Below are 20,256 nucleotides of genomic sequence, written 5' to 3'. Positions count from 1 at the left end.
CATTGTTTACACATTGCACTTCACACAACTTGTCACATTAAGTGTCACATCTTCCTCCAAATTTGTTAGTTTACTCAATATTTCAAGTTAAGTGCAGTTAGTTTGCTTGTGAAATGCACAATTAAAATAAAAAATTCTAGTAAATTAATTGTAGAGTTTATTAACTTAAAAAAAAAATTTTTAACTTTGAGTTCTGTTAACCCAGTGCTTCTCATTTGTATTCAAGGACTGGCAGTTCTGCAGAAGGTTCTGGACACAGCAGCAGAACATAACTGGCTAGTGACCTCCGTGAACGTGGAGACAATGACAGAAGCATCCTTCCTCAAAGTGTTCCAGGACCTGGACAAAAGGAAGGAGGGCCAGATCATCATTGACTGTGAGCTGGAGAGGCTCACCTCCATCCTGAAGAAGGTAATTGTCTCTCGCCAGTCTTATTACAGACATACATGCTGTCAGGTGCCTCAAATGAATTTGGAATTCAAATTTTAAATCCAAATGGAGCATGTTCTTTGCTTTAAATGTACATTAAGACCCCCCATATGTCTTTTAACCAAGTCAAACAGCTAGTTAATCATCGGAATTGCCGCTAATAACCGTAACAGTTATCATCAGCAGGCACAGATGACTTAACTTAAAATGCAATTCTGAGATTGAGTACTTGGATGAAGCCTCTGGCCACTCTTATTAGATGGGGTCTGTGCAACAGGCCCCAAGATGCTCTCTCTCTCTCTCTCTCATAGAGCGCCAAGGATGGAGCAGATAAATAACACTGGGCTGACATTTAGGGTTGGAAGCGGAGCCATAGTGACGTGTCACTTTCTCTGTCACCTCTCTACTGCCTGTAGGAGGAGGAAGCGTCCTGTTACTGTAATTAATGAGAGCGTGTCTTTTCTTCCCTTTTCCTCTTTTCCTCTATTGCATGACTCAAACAGAAGACCCTCAACAGGCCATGTTGTGTTATTGATAGCACAGTGCCCACAGTTAAGGCTGTTGCATCATTTGGTGGCAATTTGCACAGCATGTCTAGACACATTTTTCCTCTCTGAAAGCAATCATCCATCACCATGCGTCCACCAATCATACCGTTAAACAACATTGGTGTAATTTCCCCCCACTTTAATTCGCATTCTTCCACTAACACCGGGGGCCAGACGGATTAATTGAGGAAAAACTCTTTGTGCATGTTTTTCATCGCTCTCTTAGCATGCAAGATGTTGTGTGGAGCTTTTTAGTTAAGAATATTTCCTATTTCAAAGACCCCAGTAGTTTGACAAACACAGTTAGTTTACCCCTTTAGTAAGAGATGAATCATCATTATTTTAGTCCACTTTCCAGTATGATCATCTGCTACAGGTTTGGGAACGTTATCATATAGATTGCCTCAAGCTTATGGTGCAGTCACATTTATCAAGTTTTGCGAGAGGAAGTGGTTTCAAAAGGAATCTATGCGATTGGGAGTTCCACACACAGATTTTGCTTGTGGTCACGCAAAAGCACAGTGTTAAGCAACAGAAAGCTGCTTGGTTTTAAAGTTATTTCTCTGTAAGCGGTGCTACATGCATCACTACACTATTGACAGTGGACAACAGACCTCTTTTGCTCACAAAATCTTGCTGGATTTTTGCTAATGTAACCGTACCCTAACAGACCAAAGGCCACTAGCCACAAAACAATGTTTTGTTTTAGAAGGCTTCTCTTTCATTCCTGTGTTCTGCATTAGGGATAGTTCACACAAAATGGAAATTCTGTCATAATTTACTCATCCTCATGTAACGTCAATGTAACGTCCCGTTCCAAACCTGAATTACTTTCTTTCTTCTGCGGAACATAAAACAAGATATTTTGAAGATTTGGTTACTTTTGACTTGGTCAAAACACTGAGACATTTCTCAAAGTCTTCTTTTATGTTTTACAGAAGAAAATTCATATTCAAATTCATGTTTGGAACAATGTCACAGTGAGTTTTACATTTAATGCCCATTACATTTAATGCCCCATTAATGTTGATCACAGCATTGGAATACACAAGAAGACCAAGCTATGTCCTTGACAGGAGTGTTCCCTGCCTTGGGCTGGCCTGCCGGATGAAATCTTACTGGGGTCACCATTAATAACTAATGCTACTGTCTGTCATGGCCACGAGCTAATGTCAGCTTTCACAGCTTCATAAGAGAAGTTTGTATGAGTGAAAATCTACTCACATACATACACTTTGCTCACAGAATTGTGTCTTCACAATCACTCCTTGTTATATCTGAGCACCCCATTTCTCCTGCACATCCCTAGTACATGCAAATTATTTTCTTTATTTAAAGCCATAGAACAGCATAACAGTTTGATGGTGTCCAAGTCTTTGGTACTCATTGAAATTGCACACTACGCACTCGCGTACATCCACACAGGTTAAAGCTATGACCCTCGGTCAGTGTGTACCAAACAGAATTGAGAGCGCTGCTAATGTGTTCCTCCCCCGTCAGCGTATGACTCATTGTTTTTCACCACTGTTGTACTCTTCATGCCTGCAAAGGCTTTGTTATCTCTATAGCCACACAAAAGAAAACGCACATCACAAATCTTCGTTCCTCTCCTCTTTGTTACTCTGAAAACATTGATTCTGAAACACCCTGAACTCAGTGAAAGATAAAAGCCCAGGCTTGTACTCCTTTTATGGAGGTTGGTGGGTGTATGCTTAGAGGACATGTGCTGTTGGTGTTATTTAAATGTTACATGTTTTAAGCATTTTGCAGACATTTTCACCAAAGTGACTTTGTGACAAAGTGATGAAGGGTACACATTTTATCAGCTCATGCGTTTTCTAGGAATCCAAACTATAACTTTGATGTGTACTCTTTGAGGTAAAGTAACACTAATAAATACATAATATTGTTGTTGTTGTTTTTATAAATTATAATTATCATTATTTATCAACCTTAAATTTGGTGTGTACTGTTTGAAGTAAAGGAACAGTATTTTTTATATTTTTTATTCAGTAACAATTATTATGATAATAATTATTATTAATTTGGGTGTTCTAATAATAATAATAAATATAATAATAATAAAGTAAAATGTATTTCTATAGCGCTTTTCACAATACGTATTGTTTCAAAGTATTTTAGCTCAAGGTATTTTAGAATACCTTAACTCTTTCCCTGCCATTGATGGAATTTTCCGGCTTTCCGTGTTTTCAATGAATTAGTACAGAATCTCCAGATTAAAACACAGGTGGAAAAGAAACAGAAACAAGCGATAGCATATATGCATAGCACATGCATATGTTAAACAATGGAATCATCAACATTAAACAGCATATAAAGCAAAACTGCCTAATATTACTGAAAGAAATGTCGACCCAGGACGAGCTATAGGAATTTGCAAGCTTTAGGGGTTTTGATGGACTCAATCTACTCCATCTCTGTTTTGATCATCGTTCTTGATTTTTGTAGTCTTTGACAAAAAAAATGGGATTCTCTCAGCTTTTGATAAAAAAGAATGCATTAAGCTAGAATAAAATGTTTTTTTTTGTTTGTTTTAAAAGCAGAGGCCCTGTTCTTTCCTTTAAAGGTCCCATGGCTTGGCATTTTTCTATTATTTTATAATGTTTCCTGAGGTGTACTTATATTGTTAGTATGATTTTTACATCATAAAATGTCATAATTTAGAAATAAAAGGCATTTTTTCTATACTGCTGTTTGCCCTGTGGCTGAATGCCTTGCTTCAAGAGACCTGTCTGCTGTGAGACTTCAGTAAAAACGCCCACTGTTGTGATTGGCTGACATCTTTGCATTCGAAATGAGCGGAGGGGGCGTGGTTTAACGAGGTCTACGAGGCACGAGCAGGCACGAGCTGCTGCCAGAGAGACGGATGGACCTGAGTTCACTTCACATCAGTTCTGTCAGTCTCAGTTCGGTGAACGGTTGTAGTTACAGCATATACTGCAGGTTATTAGTCTATTTCTAGTCGGAGGGGCTGTCACTTATGTCAGAAAGTTAGTAACTTTAGTAAATTATGGATCAGCGCTGACTGGAGACTCGAACCGTTTAGAACGATTCAGTCCGATTTGGTGAACTGATTCGGTTCACTAAAAAGAACCGGTTCAAAAGAAAGATCGTTCGCGAACCGGACATCACTAATGTACCAGAGACTGAGCTCAGCGATTTCTAACAAAGTTATTTATAGTAACTACTGATTTATGAGAGCGCTGTCAGTCAGCGCGAGTTTATTGTGTTTGTATCTGAGAGTTCTGAATAAACACGAGTCCCAGTCACACCGAGTCCGTCTTCATCATTATTACCATCTTTGTAACACATGCAAAGTACCATTACAGCTGTCCAGATGAACGAGTTACGAGTAAGTGTTGATAATAGCATTATTTTTTAGATATTTTCCTATCATATGAAAACCGTCACTGCCAGCGTTCACTCGCATTGAGTACACAGCGCAAACAAAGACACAACAACGCAGTAATCGAATGTAATCCAGTTTATTGTGGGGATAGCTGCCTAGCCCGGATATGCTCACGCTTACCCCCCTTCTGCTTAATCTCGCGCCGCGTGTGGTGCCTCCGCTGTGGGCCAGATGCAGTACTGGGGGTCGGGGATGTTGAAGGCCGGGCCAGTGCAGCCCGAGCTTCGGCGTGTGTGAGGTTTATATCTAAGGATGTAACTCTGCTAATGTTGAGCAGAAACGACTGTATGCACATTTTAGAACAGATAGACGCAACGAGGACGTACAAAAACACTGACTCACAAGATAGAAAACACCGTTCTGTCGGGAGAGAGAAGCCGCAGTGTGTGCACGAATAATAAATAATTAGCAACACATAAGAAATCACTGATCACAGATCAGAAGGAACTGAAAAAAGACTTAGGTTTTCATTTGTACATCCAAACACTGAGAAACTGCCAGCGTTCACTCGTTCACAACCCATGATCTCTCGAGTGTTTGCATGGGCGGGCCAGATTCTCTGGGCGGAGGAAAGGGAGGTAACCGCTCCTGCTTGGACGTCAAACCAGGAGACTTCAGGATTGGCTCGTCTGGCCTGTCATTTTCTCAAAGGCAGAGAGAGACAGCCAGAACTCGGGTTTACACCGATCAACATTTCTATCCACTTGGGGACAATATTCAGGCTAGGGGAACTCATATTAATGTTGAAATTTCATGCCATGGGACCTTTAATGTATTGCATGTTCAGATGTTCATACAACAAAATATTATGGGGGCCATTCAAATTTTGTGAAAATTATCAAAAATGCTGGTGGTGCCTGTTAACATTTTTTTTTTTTTTAAACACAGGCGGGGAAAGAGTTATTATCTTTATGCAATATAGTCACATTTCTCAGATTAGAGATTAACACATGCTCATTTACACATTAACTACCTACTGATTCAATTGATGATTGCAGTGAAAGATTAAATCCAATGCTTTTTTTGCAGTTATGTGTGATAATACAACAAATATATTTATCGATATTTGTGGGTTTACTGTCATAAAAAGGTTTTATATAGTGATGTGTACTCTAAAATGAATACTGACCGATGTTTTCATCTTATTTGTTGGTCCATTTCAGATCATCGAGCTGGGAAAGAACGTGAAGAGTTACCACTACATCCTAGCAAACCTGGTAAGCTAAAAAAAAAACACTAATTTCAGCACTACGAGAGATTTCATGACTAAACCCCAGCATGAGGCTTTCAAATGCCACTGCTACTCTTGATATTACAGGTGATTTGCATATTTTCCACTACTGACCAATCGTAAGAAGCTGTTCACAATGACTAACAGATGAGATGTTATATAAATGTTGCCTGGAGAACTGCTCTGTGAATATGAAAACCTGCAAGTGATTTCTGCAGTATTTGTCTTTAGGTGCGCTCAACATATGAGAATTGAGGGGCTAAATTGATTTAAATAGAAATGATGATAATCGCGGCATTAATATGCTGTGGTGTGCTCCTGGACGGCACACTGCTGAGGATTTTAAATTAAACCGGTCTGGCCGGTTTGTTAGATGTAATTGTAAATGATAAATGATAAAGGGTGCAAAGCAATAAAGAAAGATTTGCAACTGTCTGCTATTTCCATAATGGCCAAATTTTAAGAAGTGAGCAAATTACTCCCAGTGTCCTACGTCAGGGAGCTCAATTCTATTTACACTGTTTTTGCATGTGCGTGTGTGTGTGTGTGTGTGTGTGTGTGCGTCTGTGTGTGCATTGTATCTGAGTGCATGCCCGTGTAAGACTCCCCTCTGTGTCCAAGCCTTTTGGGTGAAGGCTAGTTTCTATAGTAACATCACCAACTCACTGCACCACATTTACAGGGACACCAAGCGGAAAAAGATACAACTCCATCCACTCAGTTGAGAGATATGGACACCTGCTACAGGTACATCAGAGAATGGGGAAATATCGAACAAAAATCCAGCTATTTATTCTTAAAAATATTAATATTTTACTTTAAGTCTTTTTTTTTTAGAGGATGCATGGCTCCTGTTATTAGGTTTTAAAACGAATACTTTCATAATAAAAAGCTAGGAGGTTCCCTGTACCAGTGTTTCCTCCATGACCTTTCCATCTTTAGCACCACTGTAAAATATTTTTTCTTCACAGTATTTGACTGTTAAGGTTGGGTCACAATTCTCTAATGCATGAAATTGTGTGAAATTGCACACAATAATGGGTGAAATTGCAAGCACAATAGTCAACAGTCATGGCCTAATGGTTACAGAGTCAGACTGTTAACCCAAAGGTTGTGGGTTTGACAATAAATGTAGATCCTCAGGAAAATGTAGGTGGGGAGTGAATTAACAGTGCTCTTTTCCAGCCTCAATACCCACGACTAAGGTGCCCCTAAGCAAGGCACCTAACTCCCAATTGCTCACTGGGTGCCGCAGCAAAAATGGCTGTCCACTGCTCTGGGTGTGTGTATGTTCACAGCTTACAGTGTGTGTTAGTTCACTACTCACTGCTCCTAACATGTGTTCACTAACTTGAATGGGTTAAACGAAGAGCACAAATTCCGAGTATGAATTACCAAACTTGACCTTCATGTCAGGTCTCTTTCAATAAACCTCACAAGAATCAAAAATGGGCTCATTTCCCATAGACTGGCTTGAGACCATAGACAACAGCTGTCGCAATTTTTTGGAGCTCATTAATGTGGCGTGCGAAGCGGCAGTGCTGAGCGCACGTGACATGATTCATGAACCGATCATCTCTTCTGCTTTACTTACAACATTAAATAAACATGAATGATCATCAGAAGGTATGTTGAAAGATATAGTAGAAATAACAGAAATCATGTCACATGTAATCCCTCTTCAACTGCGGCAAGATATCAATAAAACAGCTTGTAAACAATGTCATATAACATCACATTTACCTCAGAAAAGCCATTCAATGTCCAAAAACTCATTAGCCAGCTAGAAAAATGAAGTTAATACGTCTCTTAATTTTTTCCATAGCTGTATATGCACTATATTGCATATCCATTCTATTTTTACTTAACCAGTTCTTCAATATTTAATGCATGTTTGAATAAATCCGGGCCCCACTTTATATTAGGTGACCTTAACTACTATGTACTTCCATCAAAAATAAGTACAATGTACTTGCAAAACACTTTTTGCTAATATTGAGGTGGGATACGGGTAAAGTTAGGGACAGGTGTGGTGGTATGGGTAAGTTTAAGGGTAGGGTTAGGTGTAAGGGAAGTGTCAAAAGTGTAATAAATGTAACTACAGAATATAATTACAGATGTAATTACATACAGGTAATTAAAAAAATGTAAGTACAATGTAAAAACATGTATGGACACAATAAGTGTGTTGTATCAAATTATTAATTAAAATGTTAGTACATAGTAGTAAAGTGGGTCCTAAAGCCGTTTTATGACAGCCACCATTTAAATGTTTATATTAAAAAAAAAAATTGAAGTAGAAGCATAATTATAAAATGTATTGTAATGTTATTATAAAAACTTCTTAAAGGGATAGTTCATTCATCATTTACTCACCCTCAAGTTGTTCCAAACCTGTATGAGTTTTGTTCTCATGAACCCAAAAGAAGATATTTTGAAGAATATTTGTAACCAAGCACAGAGAGCAACCATTGACTACCAAAGTATTTTATTCCCCTACTATGGTAGTCAATGGTTGCTCTATCTGCTTGGTTACAAACATTCTTCAAAATATCTTCTTTTGTGTTCAGCAGAACAAAGAAACTCATACAGGTTTGAACAACTTGAGGGTGAGTAAATGATGACAGAATTTTCATTTTTGAGTGAACTATCCCTTTAATGTTATAATGATGTACCAAATGGGGTTCCCTAGTTTAATGCATTATTAGAGAGATATTTTTTTCTTTAAGGAAATTTGCCATGTACGGAGCCCCTAAAGGGACATGGTGAAGAAATAAAATATAAGATGGGAGGAATATTTGATAATGCTTTTGTGTTCATTTGCAAAAAACACTACGTTTCTCAGAGGAATGCAAACATTTTGCGAGCGAATGCAAAAGCATATTTTTTTTCCACCACCATGTCCTCTTAGGGGCTCCTTAGCTATGTACTGTAGCTGATAGGCCCCAAATGAATCAATACTAAATACAAGTTAATCAAATCCGAAACCTTGTGTGTGAATCTAATCCAATTGTACAATGTGTCAATAAAACAGTTTTTTTTTTTTTTTATTAACTTAAAAGCGCCCGACGTCATCGTGTTTTTTCCGCATTGTCCAACCGGATGAATGGAGAGGCGGGACTTCCATTGAGGTGACGTTATCTCGATTAGACTGACAGCACAGCTGATTCGGGGGTTGCCTAGAGTTTTTTTTTTTTTTTTTTACGCAGCGCACTGCTATTTTCTAAATTAAAAAATGTCAACCAAAAAAGGCAGTGTGGTGCACCTCGCGTTTTCAAACCTGAAAAACGCGTTCTGTCTGATCAGGGCCTAAGGCATACAGGTTTGTTGGCTGAATGAGAGAGACTAGCAGTAAGCTACATTAAAATTAGAACATCATACTGATGAATGATATTCTAATATTTCATCGTGTTGAGCATAACATTGATTCGTTTTATGTGACATTTGCTAACCTGTCTAATAAAGAACATGCAAGAGCAGCATCTCTGTTAAGTCGAAGTTTGTTGCGAAGCACTCACCATCTCGAAAACGCCACGTCGATACTGGTCCTCTTTTGATTTCTCATTTTGTTCCAAAGTCTGCTTGCCATGGTCCACAATGTTTGAATGAAACTACAACAGCGTGCCGCTAGACGTCATGCAGTTATCCACATCTGTTGCCATGGTTTCTACGGCAGTAAAAGGGTAACACAGACGCCATTAACAGGCGATTCCCTTACACGTCCCGGTGTCATGAGAAATCCTGTCCCCCTGTCAAATAGTGTCCGCTTAGGACCCCAGAGCAATTCTATTGGCTGAAAGAACTTTTAATGGGTAATCTGTTCAGAGCCTGATAACAATTCTTACAAAATCACGTTTTGATTTTTGTCGTTTAAATTGTGTTAAAATAGTCTTTAAAGGGTTAGTTCACCCAAAAATGAAAATTCTGTCATTAATTACTCACCCTCATGTCGTTCGACACCCGTAAGACCTCCGTTCATATTCGGAACTCAAATGAAGATATTTTTGTTGAAAGCTGATGGCTGAGAAAGGCTTCAGATAGGCCTCCATTGGCATTCAGTACATTTACACTCCCAAGACGCATAAAAGGCACTTAAAACGTCGTTACAAAGTCCATCTCACCACAGTGACTCGACAATAATTTTACAATGCGACGACAATAGTTTTTGTGCGCAAAAAAAAATCAAAATAACACCTTTATCCAACTTGTTCTTGTCTTCCGTGTGTGCCCCCACGACGCATGCGCGAGAATATGACGCAGATCCGGCGCTCGGACACATGACCCAGAAGCTATTTGTTTACGAGCAGAGAAAGACGCGCGTGTCTAAGCTGTTGCATTCTACATTGATCGTGCTTTAGGTCTCGGCGTAGTTCTCAAAATCGGGCTAAAGTGTGCATTTCATGGATTCCCGAACGCCGGCGCTACGTCATATTCTCGCGCATGCGTCGTGGAGGCATACACGGAAGACAATAACAAGTTGGATAAAGGTGTTATTTTGATTTTTTTTGCGCACAAAAACTATTGTCGTCGCATCGTAAAATTATTGTAGAGTCACTGTGGTGAGATGGACTTTGTAACGACGTTTTAAGTGCCTTTTATGGGTCTTGGGAGTGTAAATGTACTGAATGCCAATGGAGGCCTATCTGAAGCCTTTCTCAGCCATCAGCTTTCAACTAAAATATCTTCATTTGTGTTCCGAATATGAACAGGGGGTCTTACGTGTGTCGAACGACATGAGGGTGAGTAATTAATGACATAATTTTCATTTTTGGGTGAACTAACCCTTTAACGTCTTGCAAATTATATGTTTCATATACTAGTATATAACTAAAGCTATAAGTTGTGAAATCAAGCATATCTCGTTCTTAATGTTTTTTTAGTTAGTGTACCTTCTAGCATAGCATACAGCTACCCGATTAGCTTAGTTTATACACCACGGTTGCACTTACTCTACATCTTAAAAGGCCAGCTTTACTGTTTATACAATTTTTTTTTTAAATCCTGTTGTATTTATTTTGTGCACCTGTTCTGTATATTATGGATTTTTTTTTATTACATTATAGGTACATACACTATGTTATGATTCTGTATTTGTATTATTACTATTATTACTATTAGTTTATCAATTGAAATAATTTACAGTATGTTAGGCATGTTATTGCTCCCATTATACCAATCAATTACACGATAACAGCTTTTGATCAGGCATTTAAAACAACTACCACGTTGAGTCCCAAGCGGACACTATTTCACACGGGGACAGGATATCTCATGACACCGGTTCCTTGGTTAAAATCGCAGTTTTCTCACGATTTACAAATAGTTGGAAACATTTGGGATATTGTAAGTACTCAACTGAACAAAATATATAACACTGGCCTAGTGCTTTTTAGGTATTTACTGCAAAAATCCTACATATTGCCCCTTAATCTGTACTATTATTACTTTACAGTTACTAATCAAGAGCAAAATAAAACATGTGTATATTACAAGATGCAAATGTATTTTGTGTTTTAAAGTTTAAAGTTTGTTACATTTTTGTTCCTGAAATCCACCCTTCTGCTGGGATCAGTATTTTTTGGATCAAAGGTATCCCAATCTTACTAAAACATTTTGAACAACATAAGCTGATAATTTGATCCCGATCAAAACCAAAATTGGATTTTGTGATCTAATCTGATTCCAGGTTTTTTTTTTTCTCCTTCTTCTTTTGAACAACCCATTTTCAAGATTTGATCCAATCCGATTTAAACAACTGGCCCGTAATGGTGTAACACAGACAGAGGCTGTGCAGGTTATCATAATGCGTGTTAATGAGACGTGTCCCTTATATCCAGAAATCCCAACATCGGGATGTTGGGATGTAATATCTCACATTTTGACTGCAGTTCTCGAGTCTTGTGCTTGACTGATGTGATTTGAGAACTTGTAATGAGAATACAGGTGTCTTTACCCAAAATCTTGCATTTCTTAAATCATTCACTTGGTTTACAGTGTGTTTGTGTAGGATCAGATGGCCAAGAGCCCTAACTGTAGTTCTAGAGTGGGAGGACCGCCTACGCCTGAAATTGAGAATAATTAGGCTGAGCCAAGAGAACCAGACTGGCAAAAACTGACGAAATCCTTCAAAAACCTGTAATCAATTCCATCAGTCACATACAAGTGAAGGACATCTTCAGTGGTGCCCTGTTCCAGGAAACAGGATGTCACTGTTGCTATGAGAGCAGATAGTTGACATGAGAAGGAATGCCAAAAGACGTGCTGCTGAACGGGAAAAAATCCCCAGAGAGACCAGGCTAATCATGAGAGAGTGGGTGCAGAGCTTCAGAAAGCAACTTGCTGTTGTAATCAGAGACATCTGACATTTCCTAGAGTCCACTGTTTAACCAGGCAGATTCAATTCAAGGCAAACATCGCTATTACTGTGATGTCTACTTACTCCAGCTAAATCATTTAACTTAATTCAAGTTAAATTTCAACTTTTATTTCAACTTAAACGTATATAATTTAGTTGCTGAACATTTCTAGTTTTTGTTAATTTTTTTTAATCTTATTTTATTTCTTATTTTATTACATCTTTATTTCAATTACTAAAAATTATTTGAATAGTTTTAGTTAACAATACCAACACTGCTTCAATATAGTTGTTGCGTGTTTTGGGCTATGGTAACCATTATTGGACCTATGAGCTAGTGGTTAGTCCATGTGTTCCAAGACATTGATCTTTGGTTCATATAGGTGAGATGTTTGAATGTATCTGTCCCTATAAAGGTAAAGTTGGGAATGATTAAAAATATATCACCTAGAAATGTGGACCATTTATTTTTGTGATATGAGAGTTTCTGAAGTGTCTCCATGAGAGTTTTGCTTTTTGAAATCAGTGAAAGATTCTTTCTGCAAACTGCTTGACTTTGTTTTCTCCTTTAATGTAGTATACATTTGTTAGGTGAATGAGCTGTTGATTGCCTCCAAAGACTGTAGTCATGTTGATTGAGGGAAGAATGTGCCGTGTTTCAGACTTGAGAGCTTGTGATGACATGCGTCCCAGTTGTGCGCTCAGTAACAGCATGGCATAATATGTGCAGTGATGCAGACAGCCTGTGTATCTCTGATTGCCTTGTTCACTCTCACCGGAGAGAGTGATGAGGCTGTGAAACGAGGTTGCGTGATGCTTTAGCCCTGAGGCCAGCCATGTGATAGCACTTCCCTCGAAGAATTGATTTGACGTTACAAGATACTTTGAGTTGTCCTAGTGGAATGGTAGGTTCCAGTAGAGAGACTTTTATATTGGTCTGGATTTTTTTTTTACTGTAATCCCCCCCAGGGGACACTGAGGGGTCTGGAGAGAAAAAAATTGTAAAAGAAAATAAAAAAAATTATACATACATAATAATGAGATTTTTTTTTTTGTATAAAAGGGTCTTTATACATACACCACCATTAAACATACACTACCATTCAAAATATTTGGGGTTAGTAAGGTTTTTCATTGTTTTTAAATAAAAATTCAGTAAACACAATAATTTGACATGTTATTTCGATTTAATGAACAGTTTTCTTTTTATTATTATTTTAACTTATTCCTGTGATGGCAAAGATTAATTTTCAGCAACCATTACTCCTGTCTTCAATGTAAAATTTCAAGAAACATTTCTTATTATTATTAGTTAAATAAATTTGTAAATGAGTGCTGATTTTTTATTTATTTTTTTGGAAGCAGTGATACTTTGTTTTTCAGAATTCCTTGATAAATCTAAGGTTCAAAAGAACAGCAGTTATTTGAAATAGAAATATTTTGTAACATTATACATGATTAATGCTGAATAAAAGCATTATTTCTTTAATTGAAAAATACATTTTATATATATCAACCTCATAACCATCAACTGAACATAATGGCCGCTACTGACTGAGAGCTCCAAAAGGTCTCAGCCTGCTGCATTAATAACTTGACTTCTTGAGTAGGTGCTATAAAATTCATGTGACCTAAAGTTAAACCTAAAAGTCTGTTCTATCAACAATTGAAAGAATTTCTATCAAACACTGTCACAATGGAGAATATGGAGAATATGGATCAACGTGAGTTTTCCCTCCAAACAATCTTGGGTGCCATAAAACAAAGCAAAATGGAAACGACTGCCCATATTGACAATATGATTCTACCTGTGCAGACTACTTTAAACAATATACAAGGGTCATTATCTAAACTATGTGACCAAATCACAGAGTTAGAGCATTGTGTAAGTGCCAATGAATGTAACATCGAAGATCTGACTAAGCGAGTTGCTGCGCTTGAAAAGGAGAACATACCGGAAGGAAAAAGCCGATGAGGCCGAGAACAGGAGCAGGGTTAACAATCTTCGCTTCAATAATGTCTCGGAGCACAGTGAAGGCACCGACACGGCAAGCTTCATAATTCAGCTTCTACGCCACCTTTTCAGCAGTGACAGCTTTCCCACACCGCCAGTGATTGAAAAGGCTCATCGTTCTCCTACATACAGCTCCATAAGTAATGCGAGATCTCCACGGCCTATCCTTGTAAAGTTTCTACACTTCCAGGATAAAGTCAAAATCTTGCGTTTGGCCAGAGAGAAAAAAGAGCTCAGTTTCCAAGGCAGACGCATATACATCAATCCCGACTTCCAACTCTACAAATTTAACAGGTGAACTTCTCATTCCAACTGTTGAGCCGGTTAATTTTGAATCACTTATTGTAAAAAATAATTTTCCATGACAATAAACATATAATTATAACTAATATCTATAAACCACCATCTGCTTCATCTGATTCAATTAAGTCAATTATTAATACAATTAATTCTCTCAGAAAAAACAGTGAAATGGTGGTTCTTGGTGATTTTAACTGCAATTGGCTTCACTGCTCCTCCTCGAGAGACAGAAATATGATTGCAAGTGCCAATTTCACTCAGTTATTAAAAGAACCAACCAGAATTGGTCGCTGTTCGTCATCCTTGATTGACTGGATACTAGTTACAAATCCAGATAGAATAAGTACATCGGGTATATTGTCTGACAGCTTTAGTGACCACTAAATTGTTTTCTGTGTGTGGAAAATTAAAATACCCAAACTACCACCCAAATATATTAAAGTCAGACAATGCAAAAACATAAATACTGAACAATTTATAAATGACCTGGCTAATATTAATTGGACTAGATTTTATTTAATTCCTTCTGTTGAGAATGCATGGGATTTCTTCTATTCTGAAGTTAACAATGTAATTAATCAACATGCTCCATTTAAAACGATTCGTGTGAAAGGTCAACATCTCCCATGGATTAGTCCTGATTTAATATGCCTTTTTAAAAAACGTGATCGAGCGTGGGAAAAATGTAAACAATCTAGAGACCCTACTGATCGGGAAGTATATCGACAACTTAGGAACCACTGCAAAACACAAACTCGGAATGCAAGATCTAACTATTACAAGGATACCTTTAGTCAAAATTGGAATAATCCGAAACAGTTCTGGAAACATCTAGATCACCTCCTTAATAAATCAAATAATGACTCTATTAATAGCGTTACTGTAAATGATAATGTTATTTCTGATTCTCTTATGATCGCTCAAGCATTTAATACACATTTTTCTCAAATTAGTAGTTCACTATATTCTGATTATTTAGTTTCTTCTAGTTCATCAAATCAAACTGATGGATCCTTTTCATTTTCTAGAATTCAGCCATCTGAAGTATTTCAAGCCATCTCTGAATTAAAAAATGGTAGTGTTGGACCTGATGGGTTGGAAGCCAAATTTCTTAAACTTGGATCCAGTATATTAATACATCCACTTTCTGATTTGTACAATATGTCTTTAGATATGAGTTCCATTCCAATTGTTTGGAAAACAGCAAGAGTAACTCCAATATTTAAGGGAGGTGACAATACAGATTTATGTAATTACCGTCCAATTTCTATTATTTGTACAGTTACCAAAATATTTGAAAAGATTATTTATCAACAATTATATAAATATCTTAATCAATTAAACATATTATCTCCTTAACAATCAGGTTTTCGTTCTGGGCACTCTACTGCTTTACTTAAATTCACTAACGATGTATTCTCCTCCTGTGACAAGAACCAATGTACAGGTGCTATATTTCTTGACCTCTCCAAGGCTTTTGACTTGGTAGATCACTACTTGCTCCTGGACAAGCTTAAATCCATAGGTTTTAATAGAAATGCTCTCTTATGGTTTAATGCTTATCTCCATAACAGACGTCAGTTTGTTCAATTTAAAGATGCACAGTCTGACGAATGTATTATGGAAAAAGGTGTGCCACAGGGTTCTATCCTTGGCCCCCTTCTTTTTTCTATTTTTGTTAATGATCTCCCGCAAGTGTGTAATAATTGTCAAGTACATTTATATGCAGATGATACTGTTGTCTATTTTTCAAGTTCCAACTCATTTCTTCTTCAGAACAAATTACAGACAGATCTTAAATCTGTTCAAAATTGGCTTAAAAGTAACCTCTTAAACCTCAATATGAAAAAATCATTATGTATGCTCTTTGGTACTAATCATTCTCTTAAATCTGCTGAACGTAACCTGTATTTTGATAATGGTACTCCAGTGACAAAAGAGACCTCTGTTAAATATCTGGGAATTTGGCTTGATCCAGAATTAAATTTCAAACCACAAATTGATTACATAATAAAACGAACATACTCTTGTTTAATGCCTCTATACAGGTCATCAAATTGTTTTACATTTAGAGTACGAAAAAAGATAATTACCCAATTAATTTTACCAATTATTGATTATGCAGATATAGTTTATCAAAACACGTACAATATATATCTTAAACCATTAGATGTTCTATTTAATAATCTGTGTAGGTTCATTTTAAAGTGCCCATATAGAACTCATCATTGCCAATTATATAATCAGCTTAACTGGTTGCTGCCTGATAAAAGACGACAGTATCACTGGTTTCAATTTATCTTTAAATGCATCTATTTGAACTTACCACCATATCTGAAAAGTTTCAGACTTTTCAGATAATCCGACTTATTTTCTTCGACATTCTCAATGTCTGACTTTTACTGTCCCTGTTATGTGCAAAGTAGTCGGTCGGAGGTCCTTTTGTTATAATGCTCCTTCAGACTGGAATAATCTGCCTCCATCTGTGAGATCTAATACTACTTTAAGCTCCTTTAGAACTTCTTTGTTAAACTATTTGAAAACTGATTGTAAATGCTTTTAATTGTAATGGTTTCTTGAAATATCTTGTTCTTAAAAACTGAAAGTCAGTTTTTGTAATTGTTATGGTTCCTGAAACAACTGTCTTTGTAAACATTTGTATACTCTGAAATGGTCCTGGGAGGGTTAGGGGGGATCTTTGAGCAGATTTGCCTTGTAATGTTTTGTTTGTTTTGTATTGTATTGAGTGCACTGTATCTGTTGTATGTTCTTGGTCCCCCTTGAAAACGAGATGCTGCATCTCAAGGGGCTTTCCATGAATAAATTTCATTATTATATATATATATATATATATATATATATATATATATATATATATATATATATATATATATATATATATATATATATATATATATATATATATATATATATATATATATATATATATATAGCAAAGGGATATTTTTTTCGGGGGTGTGTGGAAATGTTTAGGTTGACAGACCCTCCTCCGGCATATTTAAATTATGGGACTTGCCTGCGGTGCCATTTAATTTTTGCCTGTCAGTGAGGATGTCAGAACGTAATATGTTTATTTGCCCAGTCGACACTGTCAAATGTAATAAATGTCTTTAAGATTTATATTATATTGACTGACATAAAAAACAATGATATTCCTGACCATTTGTTTAATGTGTGTGTGAGGGTAATTGAGGTAAGACACAAGCGTGAGGTCATGTTAGAAGGGTAGTGAGTCGTGTCCGTTGTTCTACAGAGCAGATGTTCCCAGGGCACACAGGGACATGTTACTGCTCCTGGGGGACCAAGCGTGTTAAGGGATAAAAGATCAAAGATCAACACACTTACAGCTTGACAAGGGCTATTACACTCATAACTGAGTATGACACACACACACACACACACCAACATATTTTTGTTGTTGAGCCAAACACAAACAGATCTTTAGTACCCACACATTTGTATTTGAACATAGTAAATTGACGGCTTCATGAAATGAAACATTCCATGTAATACTTCAGGTTAGATTCTGTTCAGTATTATCTCAGGTACGGAGAGTGTGATTACTCAGCTGATTGGATTGTGGGAAAAGTCCTTGAATTACTGGGTAGAGCCATTGGGATTAAAGACAAACCTCCAGCAAACTCTCATAATGTGCCACTGTTTTTTTAACTTCAAATTCCGTTTCACAGCTCCTGCATTTTCCAGTACCACATCAGATAACAACCAAGCTTTCTTGGATAACCAGCCTCAGTGGATGGGAGGGATTAGCCTTTTTTTAATTAAGTGATTGACCCAACCATTCTTTCCATTATAATTTTAAACCCTGAATTACATTTAACAGCACTCCACATGCCCGGCCTCATGCTCTATCGCTGCATTTGACCATTACAGTGGAAATTACTCCCTCTGCTGCAAATTCAACCTCAATTTCTTGTCGAGGTCTTCGAGTTTTTTTGTAACAATCGCAGGGGGTTCGTTGTCAGATTGGTTTCCAATTAGTCAATTACTTGCCTTTAATGGTTGACATTTGGTTGAAATTGATTCTTATCTTCTTGTTTTCTTGACTATGGAAAACTTCTCTGTGCTTTACTGTAAGTCAAATCACAGTATGTCATGCTAACATGTTCTCTGTTCTCCTGTAGGGATTTCTGGACATCGACTTGACAGAGTTTAAAAAGGGTGAGGCGAATGTGACAGGCTTCCAGCTGGTGAACTACACAAACCCTAATGTCAGTAGGATAGTGCAGCAGTGGATGGACTTTGAACACAAAGATGCCAAATTCCCCAAGCGAGGACTGAAGGTGAGGCACTCAATGTAAATAATGGATTCTAACCTGACAAATAAGAAATACAAAAAAATTTGGTTGTATATAGATTAAATATATAATGTGTATATTGCAATGTGCATAACACTAAATACATTCAATTTACTTCTCATATGTCTTTCTGAATTCTCTATGCAGTACACTGGAGCTCTCACATATGATGGGGTCAAAGTCATGTCCACAGCCTTCCAGAACCTCCGCAGGCAGAGGATAGATATATCTCGCCGTGGAAATGCTGGAGAATGTCTGGCCAACCCACCAGCACCTTGGGGCCAGGGCATCGATATTCAGAGAGCACTTCAGCAGGTATCTTGCCCTGTAGGGACTGCACAAAGACTATTTTTGAAAGAACACATTGTTCACAAACATAAAAACTCCATCTGCAAGACTGACACTGGTTCTAATCTATTCTGAGTGCACAAAATGAAACCCCAATAAGCAAATTATATCTTTATTTTGCCTCATAAAGTTCACATTGATTCACCAAAGAGACCATCACAATCAAATGTGACACTGCAGATAATAAAGCCTGTTGGCGATAAACATTTATGCTGGTCTTAACAACACATGACAAGTTATATTTACAAAGAGAGGGGAAGAACACCTGGCTTTGTTGTGTTACCCTTAGGCAGATGTTTGTCTCTTCGCTCTGGGCAGTGTATGAATATTTAAGTGCAGAATTTGTTAGCAGAAACCAAATGTGACTTATTGGAAATATGTAGAAATAGAGAAGTCGTAAACACATTGGTATTTTCTTCCAGCCATATCATCCGATTCTCCATTTCACTTAACTTAATTATAAGCGTGAGGAGTTTCAAGCAATGTAGTAAACTCAGTGTGTAGCATTCTTCTTGCAGAGGTAGACTCACAGTTGCCCACAGCTGTGTCTGATGAGAGTCTGATGTGTGCTGGACTGAGGCAATTTGGTCCATCTGCTGGGAGGCCGTGGAGATTGATGTTCAACTCGGTCAATTAACTCCATCATTCGGCCTGGGAGACATTCTGTACTGTACACACAGAAGAGGCGCTGCGAGAGATGTACACCCTTCTGGGGAGGAGTACTTGAGAAAGAAAGAAAGAAAGAAAGAAAGAAAGAAAGAAAGAAAGAAAGAAAGAAAGAAAGAAAGAAAGAAAGAAAGAAAGAAAGAAAGAAAGAAAGAAAGAAAGAAAGAAAGAAAGAAAGAAAGAAAGAAAGAAAGAAAGAAAGAAAGAAAGAAAGAAAGAAAGAGAAAGACTGTCATCTTCTCTGTGTTTAATTCTCAGGTTCGGATTGACGGCTTAACGGGACACATTCAGTTTAACGAGAAAGGACGAAGAACAAACTACACTGTCAGTGTGATGGAGCTCAGGCCGACGGGACCAAAGAAAGTAAGTACTTAAATATCAGGAAAAGGATTAGGAAGCTTCTTGATGTGACAGACTGTTTCTAACTTTTCAGATGGATTTTTTTCACTTATACTTTAAATGAAACATTCACAGGCTTTAGTATGGTTATTGTTTCAGCAAATTACTCTTTCATAACTAATGGCTCGTTTCCACAGAGCGGTAAGGAACAGTATGGTACCGTAAGGTACAGTATGGTTTCGATTTGTCAGAAGTTGTG

General features: G+C 37.4%; 1 protein-coding gene across 2 annotated transcripts in view; it reads left to right on the top strand.

Moving 5' to 3' along the window:
* The window catches only part of gria1a (glutamate receptor, ionotropic, AMPA 1a), a 91,509-nt gene that overhangs the window by 29,106 nt on the left and 42,147 nt on the right, over positions 1-20,256 (top strand). For both annotated transcript variants that reach the window (XM_079839704.1, XM_079839705.1), the window contains exons 4-8: positions 227-411; positions 5,571-5,624; positions 18,471-18,629; positions 18,792-18,959; positions 19,917-20,021. In XM_079839704.1, coding sequence (XP_079695830.1) covers positions 227-411; positions 5,571-5,624; positions 18,471-18,629; positions 18,792-18,959; positions 19,917-20,021 — 671 coding nt within the window. The remainder of the gene's footprint in view (positions 1-226; positions 412-5,570; positions 5,625-18,470; positions 18,630-18,791; positions 18,960-19,916; positions 20,022-20,256) is intronic.

This window comes from Gobio gobio (assembly GCF_949357685.1).
Source record: "Gobio gobio genome assembly, chromosome: 16".
NCBI classification, from domain to species: domain Eukaryota; kingdom Metazoa; phylum Chordata; class Actinopteri; order Cypriniformes; family Gobionidae; genus Gobio; species Gobio gobio.
Note: the sequence above shows the minus strand (reverse complement) of the source record. Positions and strands in the feature narration are given on the sequence as shown.